Source organism: Sitophilus oryzae, unplaced genomic scaffold, assembly GCF_002938485.1.
Source record: "Sitophilus oryzae breed Bouriz unplaced genomic scaffold, Soryzae_2.0 scaffold_863_pilon_pilon, whole genome shotgun sequence".
Classification (NCBI taxonomy): domain Eukaryota; kingdom Metazoa; phylum Arthropoda; class Insecta; order Coleoptera; family Curculionidae; genus Sitophilus; species Sitophilus oryzae.
Window position 1 is genome coordinate 1,545,359 of NW_022147487.1, and position 13,342 is coordinate 1,558,700.

General features: G+C 33.3%; 3 protein-coding genes across 4 annotated transcripts in view; 1 reads left to right on the top strand and 2 right to left on the bottom strand.

Moving 5' to 3' along the window:
• LOC115890359 overlaps nucleotides 1-2,620 on the top strand; it is a 16,464-nt gene extending 13,844 nt beyond the window's left edge. For both annotated transcript variants that reach the window (XM_030910564.1, XM_030910563.1), the window contains one exon: nucleotides 1,817-2,620. In XM_030910564.1, the coding sequence (XP_030766424.1) occupies nucleotides 1,817-2,004 (188 nt within the window). In that variant the 3' untranslated portion in view covers nucleotides 2,005-2,620. The remainder of the gene's footprint in view (nucleotides 1-1,816) is intronic.
• On the bottom strand, nucleotides 2,525-12,651 carry LOC115890367 (insulin-like growth factor-binding protein complex acid labile subunit). The gene is given in 5 exon segments (XM_030910574.1): nucleotides 2,525-2,909; nucleotides 2,912-3,487; nucleotides 7,429-8,294; nucleotides 8,496-9,596; nucleotides 12,455-12,651. Coding segments are annotated over 4 exon segments (2,829 nt in total). The 5' UTR covers nucleotides 9,590-9,596; nucleotides 12,455-12,651; the 3' UTR covers nucleotides 2,525-2,616.
• The window catches only part of LOC115890360 (insulin-like growth factor-binding protein complex acid labile subunit), an 11,455-nt gene continuing 5,457 nt past the window's right edge, over nucleotides 7,345-13,342 (bottom strand). Inside the window, exon 2 of the mRNA XM_030910565.1 lies at nucleotides 7,345-8,294. Within this exon, the coding sequence (XP_030766425.1) occupies nucleotides 7,424-8,266 (843 nt within the window). The 5' untranslated portion in view covers nucleotides 8,267-8,294 and the 3' untranslated portion in view covers nucleotides 7,345-7,423. The remainder of the gene's footprint in view (nucleotides 8,295-13,342) is intronic.

Here is a 13,342-nt window from a genome sequence, read left to right on the forward strand (position 1 = left end):
ATATATTCCGGTTTATTCTAAAATTATCTTCAGAATCTAAAATAACATACAAGAATTTTAAAATGATATTACATTATGAAACAATATATTTTAATATACCGGGTCGTCTCAAAAGTGGCTCACCCCTATAATTTTTTATTTTTTCAGATAAAAAAAAACAGATTTGTATGTTAGTAGGTATATGACATAAATTAGGATTTATTGACGTATTCAATTATTTTTGGTCTCTTCCTGTTTCACCGAAATGATTACATCTTTTGATTTTTATAGGCACCCTCGGTATATTGCTGCTTTATTCGATAAAAAATGACACTCTGAATAGAATGACATGTCATATGTCAACTTTTAAATTTCAATCCAGGGTACCATGGCGTTGTTAAAAACACTAAGTTTTAATCAAGGAGCCTTGGAAAAATAGTTTTGATCGTCTAATAGGTTTCGTGTCTTGTCTAGGCCGGTTAAAAGATGTACAAATCGTATTTTTAATCATACATATGTCAATTTTTTCAAATGGAACAAGGGTGACTCATTAGCATATTTGGAAAAAGCATTTTTTTATGAATATATTGATACCACACACTTGGTATTTCGAGTCAAATTGTAGTTATGAACCGCGTGTTACAATTAGAATTAAACCATATGCGAAAATGTCAAAAGTTGACATATGATATGTCATTCTATTCAGAGTGTCATTTTCTATCGAATAAAGTAGAAATATACCGAGGGTGCCGTTTAAAAATTAAAAGTTATAGTCATTTCCGGTGAAACAGGAAGTGACCAAAAACAATTGAATGCGTCAATCAATCTTAATTTATGTCATATACTAACATACTAAATCTTGTTTTATTTGAAATATAAAAAATTATGGGGATGAGCCACTTTTGGGACGCACCCGGTATAATAAAGACAGTACCGAGTTAAATAAATATAGTTTTCATTTTATCCACTTGCTATCACCTTCCTTGCTTTAATGGAACAGATTTATGTTTTCTCCAATTTACATAATAAGACATCACTTAACCAGATAAAAAGTTACAACAATCATATTTTTTTTTCTCGCTGTCGCCGATTCTATTATATCTGTGGAATAGATCCTGTTTTGATTAATATTAGGGGTTGTAAATGTTTGACTAAAATTAATAATTTATTATTAATTTCAAAAATTACGTAATTTCGATTATAAAATTTCTTCTATAACGTGTATTTTATTATTTTTATCCTTTTTGGACTCTAAGACGTTTTTTTCTAAACTTTTATTTAAAAAACCTGTCCTAAATCTTAATAAAATATAAAAAAGTTTAAATACGATATATTTTTAATTTAATTATAGCTTCATTAAAATAAAAAATTTACCCGGCTATGATACGGAGAGTTCAGGTGTACTTGAGAAACGAAAGACAGTGTTGCGTTTCTCGTCAGAGTCGTCAGGAAACGACCGTTACGACAGAGACAGCCTATCTATCGCTCGTGTCGCACTCGTTATAACCTAAAACAATAACAAGACATTGTCTGACCGCATGTTCCAGCTATTTACGAATGAGATGCTCAGTCTATATTTTATTTTAAGTCTATGATCACAACACTATTTATTTAAACCAAAAACTCGTAATAAAAAACTAAAGTGTCAAAACGAATGACAATGTCAGGAAATAAATAATTAAATGCGGCAACTTGATATTTTTACCGCAGAACTACCACCTGAATCCCCAGCGCGAAATTTAAATTCTAGATAGTCACCTCGGCTCTGAATGGTTGGCGACAATGAATTTAAAAATCGCGCCCTCGATAATTAATTATGAAAATGTCTGTTTTCTAGGTTACTTCATGACCATAGTTATGCTAATGCAATGCCTCAGCGAGACCAAGACCCACAATTTTGAAGAGATGGCCGACAAGGGACAAGATATTTACGATATGAATCAAAGAAAACAAGAAATTTCCGATGTCTACAGGCAAAGGATGGGAGATCTAGTAGAATTCCTAGTCAAAAACCAACTTTTATGAAGATCTATTTGTCTTAATTATAACATTTTAGATTAAGTGTAGAGGGTGGTCGAAATTGGTCTGTTTTAGCAGAGAAAACCTATTTCCTGACTAGATAGAGTAAAACCGACATAGATGTCATGGGTTCGATTTCTGAGACACGTTTAATGGCGTAAACCGTCTGTCTATATTTTCACTGCCCACTGAGATACGGGGTATTTTTGAATTTTTTACCATTTCGAAAATTGCCCATAACTTTTTTATTTCGCGGAATAAAAAAATTCTGTAAAAACGTTCTTAAGGCACTTTTTTAAGCACAATCCAGTGGCGTAGTCTGTTTTTTCTATACATGCTCTTTTTATCAGAAATAATAAAAAATATAATTGTTTAAATGGAAATCATAGTTGGCTATGAACTTAAAAAAATGCTGGCGTTTAACCCTTTCCAACGATATAATGTTATGGATATCTATTCAGATTAATTTCGACCACCCTGTACATGTACAGGGTCGAATTGAGATTATTTAAAGTAAAGAAAGAACTAAACTAGAGTTTTTTTATTTTAGATCTCTTAATTTATTGGTAATATATTACGTAAATCGTGTTAAACAAAATTAAATAAATCATTAAACACTCAACAGTAACTCTCCAACTGATTGGCGTATTCTTTTGATTTCTGCAAGAAATACTTAACCGAAATACTGTCATTCATCACATAATCTTCGATACAGGCTATAGCATCGATATCCTCATAGTCAAACCTCCCTACATTCTTCAACACGTCGATTCTTTTTTCTCTCAGAAATTGAAGCACATTCTTCAACATCGTACAAGAAAAAACATTATCTTCCAAGTAGATTGATTTTAGACTAGGAATATTTAAATGAACATCCAGTCCGTATATCTCATTTCCACTAATACTAAGCTAGTGAGGTATTTCATTGGTAATAAAATAGCTGGATCAAAGTTCACTACAGAATTGTTCACCAAGTTCAAGAAGTTTATGTTTTTTAATCCAGAAAAAGTCCCTAAATTGAATCTTTTAAACTTGTTATTGGATAAGTCAAGTCTACGTAAAACTGACAAGTTTTTAAAGATGCTTAAAGAAAAATGACACAAGTTGTTATATGATAAATCCAGTATTTCCAGGTTTTCTAGGCCTTTAAATGAGTCTTTGTACAACTTATTTAGTTTGTTAAAAGAAAAGTCTAAAGTTAGGAATGTGGTTGCTCCACGAAATACTTCAGGCAATAGTTCAGTAACTGCATTATAGGATAGATTGATGAAATTACTGTATCCTCCTTCCAGAAATCCAGAATTGAGTGATTCAATCAGGTTCTGCTGCAAGTGGAGTTCGTAACGTTGGTTTAGTCCTTGGAAATTACGACTGGAGATGTTCCTGATTTGGTTGTTATCCAGGTGTAGATATTCCAGAGTCTCTAGCTTCTTGAATGCTTTAGATTGTATGGATAGGATGCGAGATCTAGTAGAATTCCTCGTCAAAAATCAACTCTTATAAAGATCTATTTCTTTTAATTATAATATTTTAGATTAAGTGTACATGTACAGGGTGTCCCATTTTAGTTGAAATCATACGGTATCTCCGTTATTAGTGAAGATAGAAAGGTGCGGTTTGCACAAACCTATCTCACTTTTTTGTCAAACGGAAGATGCCGTAAACAAAATTTTCATAGCCCTCTTCCTTTCCGAGCTACAGGGTCTTTTTGAAAGTTTTGCAATTTGGGACACCCCCTGTATCTCTGTTATTGTTAAAGCTATCGAGAAGGTAAAAACCGTTTATTCTAGAACTGTTTACGTAGAATACAGTGGCGTAGTCTGGTTTTCTACCAAAAACATATTTTTGAAAATATAAACTAAAGTTATGTTTTTTTTTAATGGAACACCGTGTATATTTATAAATCATATGATCTCTCTTGCCATAAGCTTCTCAAAAATATATATCACTCTATATTTATTTTCACTATTTACTGCAATATTTAAAAGTTTTTATTAAAAGATCATATTTATTAGTAGGCCATGATTGATAATAAAAGAAACTAAAGAATTATTAAAAGTATACTGCTATCTGTCTCTTGTTTTATTTTGGGAGCCGCTAATAAATTCTTTATATATTAGGGAAACTTAACTCCCTACCGCTATTTGTAAATCTTGGTATACGTGTATACGTACGGAAATTTTAGATATTCCTTTAACTAATTTACGTGAAATATACTTTCAGCAAGATGGGGAACATTCCCCCTGATAAGTATGAAAATATTAGAATACTGTTAAATTATTATTTTTCAAATCAATGAATTGGAACCAATGAACACATATTGATAGCCTCCTCGATTCCCGGATTTCGCCGTTCTCGATTTCTGATTTTGGTGATTTTTGAAATACGAAATATATCGTAGGTACTACAACAATGTCGAACACCTAAAAAATGCTTTAATAATTCAAGCTTTTAGATATTTGCAAACCCATTCCGTTATAAAAAAAAGAAAAATATATTCACAGTTTCAGTGGTAACAGTTATTTCAAAAGTAAAATATATCAATCCCAAATTAATTTTAATATGTGTATGACTATTTTAGTAAATACCATTTTGATTTTTTGTTATTTATCACGGCCTACTAATAAGAAAATGATATATTTTAAATATTGCAGTAAATAGTAAAAATAAATATAGAGTGATATATATTTTTGAGAAGCTCATAGATTTATAAATATACAGGATGTTCGATTTGAAAAAACATAACTTTAGTTCATATTTTCAAAAATATGTTTTTGGTAGAAAAACAGACTACGCCACTGTATTCCACGTAAAAAGTTCTACAATAAGCAGTTTTCGCCTTCTCGATACCTTTAAAGGTGCGTATTCATTATCCGCACGAACGAACGAACGAACGAACGAACGAACGAATGTTCGCTAGTGGTATGGATGGGGACCGCACGATAGGACCGCACGAGAAGACCGGAGGCATCTGTTGGCGAACGCCTTTGATGTACCGACTCGAAACGGATGGTCGAGCGAACGAACGAACGAACGGCCGCATGCGTTCGGTCCCCGTCCAAATATACCGCACTTTCATTCGTTCGTTCGTTCGTTCGTTCGTTCGGATAATGAATACGCACCTTAACAATAACAGAGATATAGGGGGTGTCCCAAATTGCAAAATTTTCGAAAAGACCCTGTAGCTCAGAAACTAAGAGGGCTATGAAAATTTTGTTTGCAGCATCTTCCGTTTGACGAAAAAGTTGGACAGGTTTGTGCAAACCGCACCCTTCTATCTTCACTAATAACGGAGATACCCTATGATTTCAACCAAAATGGGACACACTGTACAGTACGTCTGTCCGTTCTGTAGCTACGAGGTATCCGTGCGAGGGGAAACGATATTCTCTCGATGTTTTTCGTAAAAAAATAGACGACGCGTTCCATCAATAAAAATTCAACAAATTTGCAAGTAGCCAATGAAATGAGTGGGCTGAGCGATTTGCGGTGACGCACTCGTCAAATCGACGTGTAAAATATATTGCTGTTTATTTAAATGTTTTTTGTCCGCATTCCTTTCATAGACACAGATCCAGCAGATGTACAGAGTGGGTCAAATTCGACGCTTTTAAATGGAAACTCCCTTTTCTATAGGAGATAGACAAAAACTAATATCGGTGTCTGGAGCTCAATTTTTGTCAAAAACATGATGGTGAAAACCGCATATCGATATCTGTTACCGTTTCAGAGTTACCGGGTGTTATACAAAAATATGCATTTTTAACAAATCGCTGTAACTTTTTTGCTATGGCAAATTTTGTATTTTTATGAAAATATTTCCAAAGCACCTTTTTACGTAGAATTTAATGGTTTAAGTATAATTTTTTAAAAATTAATAAGTTAAGAATTATCAACAGAAAATTTGATTTTTTATATGGGACACCCTATATATTTTTAATTTATTGAAAAGAATTTAAAATTACCTTTCCAAAAATATAACACACTTGCTATTTTGCTCGATTCCTCCTTGAGATATGGAGTATATAAAAATTCGCCCGCTTTAAATAAGTAGGCTTTGAACGGCACCGGCTGTAGTGCAAAAAAATTATAGCTGTGAGAATCAATTAAAACAAAAATAATATTTCCTATGAGAGATGCAAAATTTTATAACAATTTAAAATATATTTAACCAAATCAACAAAATTTAACTATATCTAATAACAATAAAAATAAATAGCAAACCAAGACATGCGATTTTGCTGCAGGTGTTCGACATATCGACCGTCTTCTGTTATGGACAGACGGGGTAGTTTTTGAACATTTCTCGCGGAATTCATAAACCCAGTGGGGGTGAAAGAAACCCTCTCATAACTGCTAAGTATTTCTAATTCTTGTCTAGATTATACGGCAGAATAAGGAACCTTTATTCTTCCGCAAATATATTCATAGGATTAGATCCATGGGCATTAAGTCAGGCGGCCTCGACGGCCAACGGCTGGGATCTTGGTTAGCTATTCAATAATTCTTGAAATTGGCTGCAAAAATTTGCTGATAACTTCAGCGTTCAGAGGCGGTGCGTCGTCTTGCTGGAAAAATATGTTTTCCAGTGCCATTAAGGGCATATCATCAATAAGGGGTCCAAAGCCTACTAGTTAAAAGTGGCGAACTTTTAAAAATTCTGTATTTCAAAGGGGATTATAACAAAATATCAAGTGTGCTATATTTTTGGAAAGGTAATTTTAAATTCTTTTCAGTTAATTAAAAATATAGAGGGTGTCCCAAATAAAAAATCAATATTTCTGTTGATAACTCTTATATTATTAATTTTAATAAAATTATACTTAAACCATTAAATTCTACGTAAAAAGGTGCTTTGGAAATGTTTTCATAGAAATACAAAATTTTCCATAGTAAAAAAGTTACAGCGATTTGTTAAAAATGCACATTTTTGAAAATCACCCCGTAACTCCGAAACGGTAACAGATATTGACGTGCGGTTTTCACCATCATGTTTTTAATGAAAATTGAGCTCCAGACACCGATATTAGTTTTCGTCTATCTCCTATAGAAAAGGGTGTTTCCATTTAAAAGCGTCGAATTTGACCCACCCTGTACAGTTCGTCTGCTGGATCTGTGTCTATGAAAGGAAACGTCACCGCAAATCGCTCCGCCCACTCATTTTATTGGCTACTTGCAAATTCGTCGAATTTTTATTGATGGGACGCGTCGTCTAATTTTTTACGAAAAACATCGAGAGAATATCATTTCCCCTCTCACGGATACCCCGTAGTAACAGAACGGACAGACGTACTGTACTGTACAGGGTCAGATTGAGATTACTTGAAGCAAAGAAACAACTATAACTAGAGTTTTTTTATATCTCTTAATTTATTGGTATTATGTGTAAATCATGATAAACGAAATTAAATAAATAATTAAACACTTAACAGTAGCTCTCCAACTGGTTGGCGTATTCTTTTGATTTCTGCAAGAAATACTCAACCGAAATACTGTCATTCATCACATAATCTTCGATACAAGCTATAGCATCTATATTCTCATAATCAAACCTCTCGACATTCTTCAACACGTCGATTCTTTTTTCTCTCAGAAATTGAAGCACATTCTTCAACATCGTACAAGAAAAAACATTATCTTCCAAGTAGATTGATTTTAGACTAGGAATATTTAAATGAACGTCCATTACATCCAGCCCGTATATCCCATTTCCGCTAATATCTAAGCTAGTCAGATATCTCATTGGTAATAAAATAGCTGGATCGAAGTTTACTACAGAATTGTTCGCCAAGTTCAAGAAGTTTACGTTTCTTAATCCAGAAAAAGCCCCTAAATTGAATCTTTTAAACTTGTTATTCGATAAGTCAAGTCTACGTAACACTGACAGGTTTTTAAAGATACTTAAAGGAAAATGACACAAGTTGTTATATGATAAATCCAAAACTTCCAGGTTTTCTAAGCCTTGAAATGAGTCTTTGTATAATTTATTTAGTTTGTTATAAGAAAAGTCTAGAGTTAGGAGCGTGGTTGCTCCACGAAATACTTCAGCCAGTAATTCAGTAACTGCATTATGGGATAGATTGATAAAATTACTGGAACCTCCTTCCAGGAATCCAGGATTGAGTGATTCAATCAGGTTCTGCTGCAAGTGGAGTTCGTAAAGTTGGTTCAATCCTTGAAAAGCACGACTGGAGATGTTCCTGATTTGGTTGTTATCCAGGTGTAGGTATTCCAGAGACTCTAGCTTCTTGAATCCTTTAGATTGCATGGATAGTATGGCAGATCCAGTAGAATTCCTAGTCAAAAATCAACTTTTATAAAGATCAATTTGTTTTAATTATAATATTTTAGATTAAGTGTACATATACAGGGTCAGATTGAGATTACTTAAAATAAAGAAAGAACTAAACTAGAGTTTTTTATTTTATATCTCTTAATTTATTGGTAATATATTACGTAAATCGTAATAAACAAAATTAAATAAATCATTAAACACTCAACAGTAACTCTCCAACTGATTGGCGTATTCTTTTGATTTCTGCAAGAAATACTCAACCGAAATACTGTCATTCATCACATAATCTTCGATACAAGCTATAGCATCTATATTCTCATAATCAAACCTCTCGACATTCTGCAACACGTCGATTCTTTTTTCTCTCAGAAATTGAAGCACATTCTTCAACATCGTACAAGAAAAAACATTATCTTCCAAGTAGATTGATTTTAGACTAGGTATATTTAAATGAACATCCATTACATCCAGCCCGTATATCCCATTTCCGCTAATATCTAAGCTAGTCAGGTATCTCATTGGTAATAAAATAGCTGGATCGAAGTTCACTACAGAATTATTCGCCAAGTTCAAGAAGTTTATGTTTTTTAATCCAGAAAAAGTCCCTAAATTGAATCTTTTAAACTTGTTATTCGATAAGTCAAGTCTACGTAACACTGACAGGTTTTTAAAGATGCTTAAAGGAAAATGACACAAGTTGTTATATGATAAATCCAAAACTTCCAGGTTTTCTAGGCCTTGAAATGAGTCTTTGTACAATTTATTTAATTTGTTGTAAGAAAAGTCTAGAGTTAGGAGCGTGGTTGCTCCACGAAATACTTCAGGCAGTAATTCAGTAACTGCATTATGGGAGAGATTGATAAAATTACTGGAACCTCCTTCCAGAAATCCAGGATTGAGTGATTCAATCAGGTTCTGCTGCAAGTGGAGTTCGTAAAGTTGGTTCAATCCTTGAAAAGCACGATTGGAGATATTCTTAATGTTGTTGTTATCCAGGTGTAGATATTCCAGAGACTGTAACTTTTTGAATGCTTCAGATTTAATGGATTTCAATCCACTAAAAGACACATCGAAGCTTTTCAAGCTGTTTTCGAAAGGAAATGTGGCCGAAGTGAAGGTTTCTAGTTTGCAATCTTCGCATTTCAGGCCGAATTTCTCGTAGATGATCGATGGGAATTTTTCTGTTACGTCTTCGCACTGGAAGAAGTTCTCCATGTTGTAACACTTCTGAGCACCGCAAAATGGAGTGCCTATGATAATAACCAGGAAAAGGATGGCGAATGCCTCGTCTGTCATGATTGGTCTGAAAGAATACGAGACGTAATGTTAATAATTATTTAGTCATAATTGGCGTAGAAAAAAAATATCCTCGACTAATTTTGAAATTAAAAAAAATTCTAGTATGCAGGGTGTTCCTTAATGGCATGCTAATATACAGTATGTCCCCGGATTGTCTTTACAAGAAGAAAAACTTTTTTATTATTGACATTTTGAGAAAATTACATTCTTTTTAAAAATGTTTGCTCGTTGTTGTCCTAAAGTCTGTCCCGTCTGTCGGGATAACATTGGAACAGATAAAATTTACACGTGAATAGCAGTAATTAAACATTTTGTACTAAAGGACACAGCTATATAAGGGTGTCCCAGAAATAAGTGCAAGTTTTTTAAGGGGTGGTAGATCTCGATAAACGAAACATATTTTCTCTTTATCGTTTTTCAAATAAGTCCAAAATAACGGAGTTATTTTACTTTGAAAATTTCCAAAAAAACATGATTTTTTGCTAAAATTTTGAGAACTACTGGATCTTTTCTGGATTTTCTTTCTTGTAAATTTAATATAATACCTATGTTTCTATATTATCAAGAAATTATGTTTTTAACTAAAAACTAAAAAAATTTCCAAAATTTTTTTCGAAAAATTTTGAATTTTCAAAAAATGTTTTTCGCGAAAAAACCTCATAGGCTTGTTTCTGGGGTTGAACTATGCTCCCAGTTAAAATGCTTGCACTTATTTCTGGGATACCCTGTATAAATGAAACTAAAAAAGCTTGAGAAAATATATTTTCGTAATATTAGGGCTTAGGGCAGTAGATGTATATTTCTTTTAAAAAACTGAATAAGAAGACAAGACTTTTTTACTAGTTTCACAGATTCTAATGATTAAATATCCATCAGAAAAATAAAACAATATTTTTAGTAGATAGGTACAACGAAAATTAACGACTTATTTCTAAAATATTTAAAAAAAAATGTATTATTCTTGAATAAAAGGTCAATGTATATGCACCCTAATTTTGGGGATGCAATAACTCCATCAAAAATAGCCTTGTGTCCTCTTTTAATCTCTTGTAATTCCGTGATTATGGGTAAATGCCGATATTTACGAGACCTATTTGTTTTCTAAAAAACATCCTATTACTGAGATTAGGTGTACTTTACAGTACTTACTACAACAAAGATACACCAAAATAAATAAAACTATTAAACAACAATGCCAAGAAGCTAAAGAGAACTAGGTAACTGCAGAATGCCAAGAGGCGGAACGCATGCATGCTCTGCACGACTCTGTAAAATTTCATAGAAAACTCAAACAAATTACTGAAACACAATGGGAAATTGATTTTAGACCCGGTAGATCTATGCAGCACATGGAAAAGCTATGCACAATTATTATTTGAAGACCAAAGAGAAGACAGACAACCTCTCAATTGTGAAGACTGGTCGGGCCCGGAAATTCTTGAATCTGAAGTTCAGCATGCTATGCAAGCTATGAAAAATCGAAAAAGCCCCGGTCATGACAACGTGCATGCAGAAGTTCTTAAAATATTTGACTCAAAGCATCTCACATATCTATTCATCAATCGAATATACGATACGGGTAAAATTCCAAACGACTGGCTAAAATCAACAATTCCCAAAAAGGCATCTCCAAAAGACTGTAGTGACTACAGACTTATAAGTCTAATGAGTCATGCTCTGAAACTTTTTCTTCGAGTCATGCATGCTCGTATATACTCGAAATGTGAAGAAAAAAGCGTAGAGACACAGTTCGGCTTCATCAAGGGGCTGGGTACCAGAGAGGCTTTGTTTTCAATCAAGCTACTAATCCAGAAATGTTATGATCAACGCCAAGATGTCTTTGTGTGTCTCATAGATTATCAGAAGGCTTTCGACAACGTTAAACACGATATTCTCCTAAACAGACTGCTCGAGATAGGAATAGACGCCAAATACATTAGAATCATACAGGAACTATATTGGAACCAAACCGCGGAGATAAGAGTTAACAAAAATTTATCCACAGACACCTTCAATGTGTGTCGAGGAGTCCGCCAGGGCTGTATACTGTCACCAATACTTTTTAATATATACGTCGAAAAAATATTTCAAATGGCCTTGGAAGGAGAAAGTGGAGGAATTAAGATTAACGGAGTTCCAATTAACAATATAAGATATGCAGATGATACGGCAATACTAGCACCAACTTTAGAGGATCTCCAGCAAATAATAAATAAGATAGGGGACCGATTTCGGTCTTAAAATCAACGCTGCCAAGACCAAACTTATGGTAATAGGACGCCAGCCTGCAATCAACACCGCATTGATCGTGGATGGAAATATTATAGAGCGAGTTCCACGATTTAAATATCTGGGTGCCATGATCAATGAACGATGGGACTGCGATGAGGAAGTTAAACTTAGAACGAATTATGCAAAGTCAACATTTTTTAAACTTAAAAACTTCCTATTAGCACGCAGTCTCCCGCTAACACTTAGACTACGGGTAGTAAAATGCTACATATGGCCCATCTTACTATACGGCGCAGAAACCTGGTCTCTCAAGGCTAGAACCCTGAACCGCTTCGAGGCTTTCGAAATGTGGACTCTCCGGAGACTCTTACATGTGCCATGGACCGCACATGCCACCAACGAAGAAGTTTTAAGAACTGCAGGCTATGATAGCATGTAGTAGAAATAACTTTATTTTGAAAATAACGGACATTACATTACACGATTTGAAAATATAAGGATGAAACAAAATTAAGCTGGAGTCACAAAGATACCGCAGTTTTAACTTATTGATCATTTTTAAAATTTACATGGGCTTACTTATGTTTAACTCGAGCATACAATACATGTTATACATATAAAAATACTTACTTTTCTACTTATTTTCTCTCAAACAAAAACAAATATTTCTAAAACCCACAAAACAGCAATTTTCACACAGTGTTCGTAAACTGAATTAAACCGTTTGAATCTATGGTTTTAATTAATAAGGTTTCGGGGTCAAAAAATTAACTCCAGAACATTGTTATTGTTCAAATCGCACGATTGTTGGAATCTATTAAGAAAATTCCCTTTATCTGGAATTTCGAGAGAAAAAAAAATGATTTAACAGGCCTTGTAAATAATACATTAGAATGAACTTAAAAATGGATTTTGATACTGCTTTGGATAAATAAAAATAAGGAATAAGATTGGCTTTTAATTTATGTGTATTTGAATTTAATAAATTTTGTTATGTATTATCAGATATTATACCGTGTGTTTTGATAGAGGATTTTTTTAAATATACGCAGCATAAATACTGAATATTTCTAGAAAGCGGCTCACCCCTATAACTTTTTTATTTTTAGAGACAAAAAACGAGTTAGTAAATATAACCTAAATTAGGATTGTTTGACGCATTCAGTTGTTTTCGGTCACTTCCTGTTTCACCGGAAATGACTAGAACTTTTGATTTTAAATGGCACCCGATATGCCATTCTATTCAGAGTGCTATCTTCTATCGAATAAAGTAAAAAAATACCGAGAATGACATTTGAAAATCAAAAGTTGTAGTCATTTCCGGTGAAACAGGAAGTGACCGAAAACAATTAAATACATCAATCAATGGCGGATTTATGTCATATACTAACATACCAAATCTCGTTTTTTTTATCTGAAAAAATCTGAACCCCATTTTAAGCAACACTGCAATATAACAGTTAGCAACACATTCAGAATAAAATGATATATACCTACTTATAAAAACTTTTAATTTTA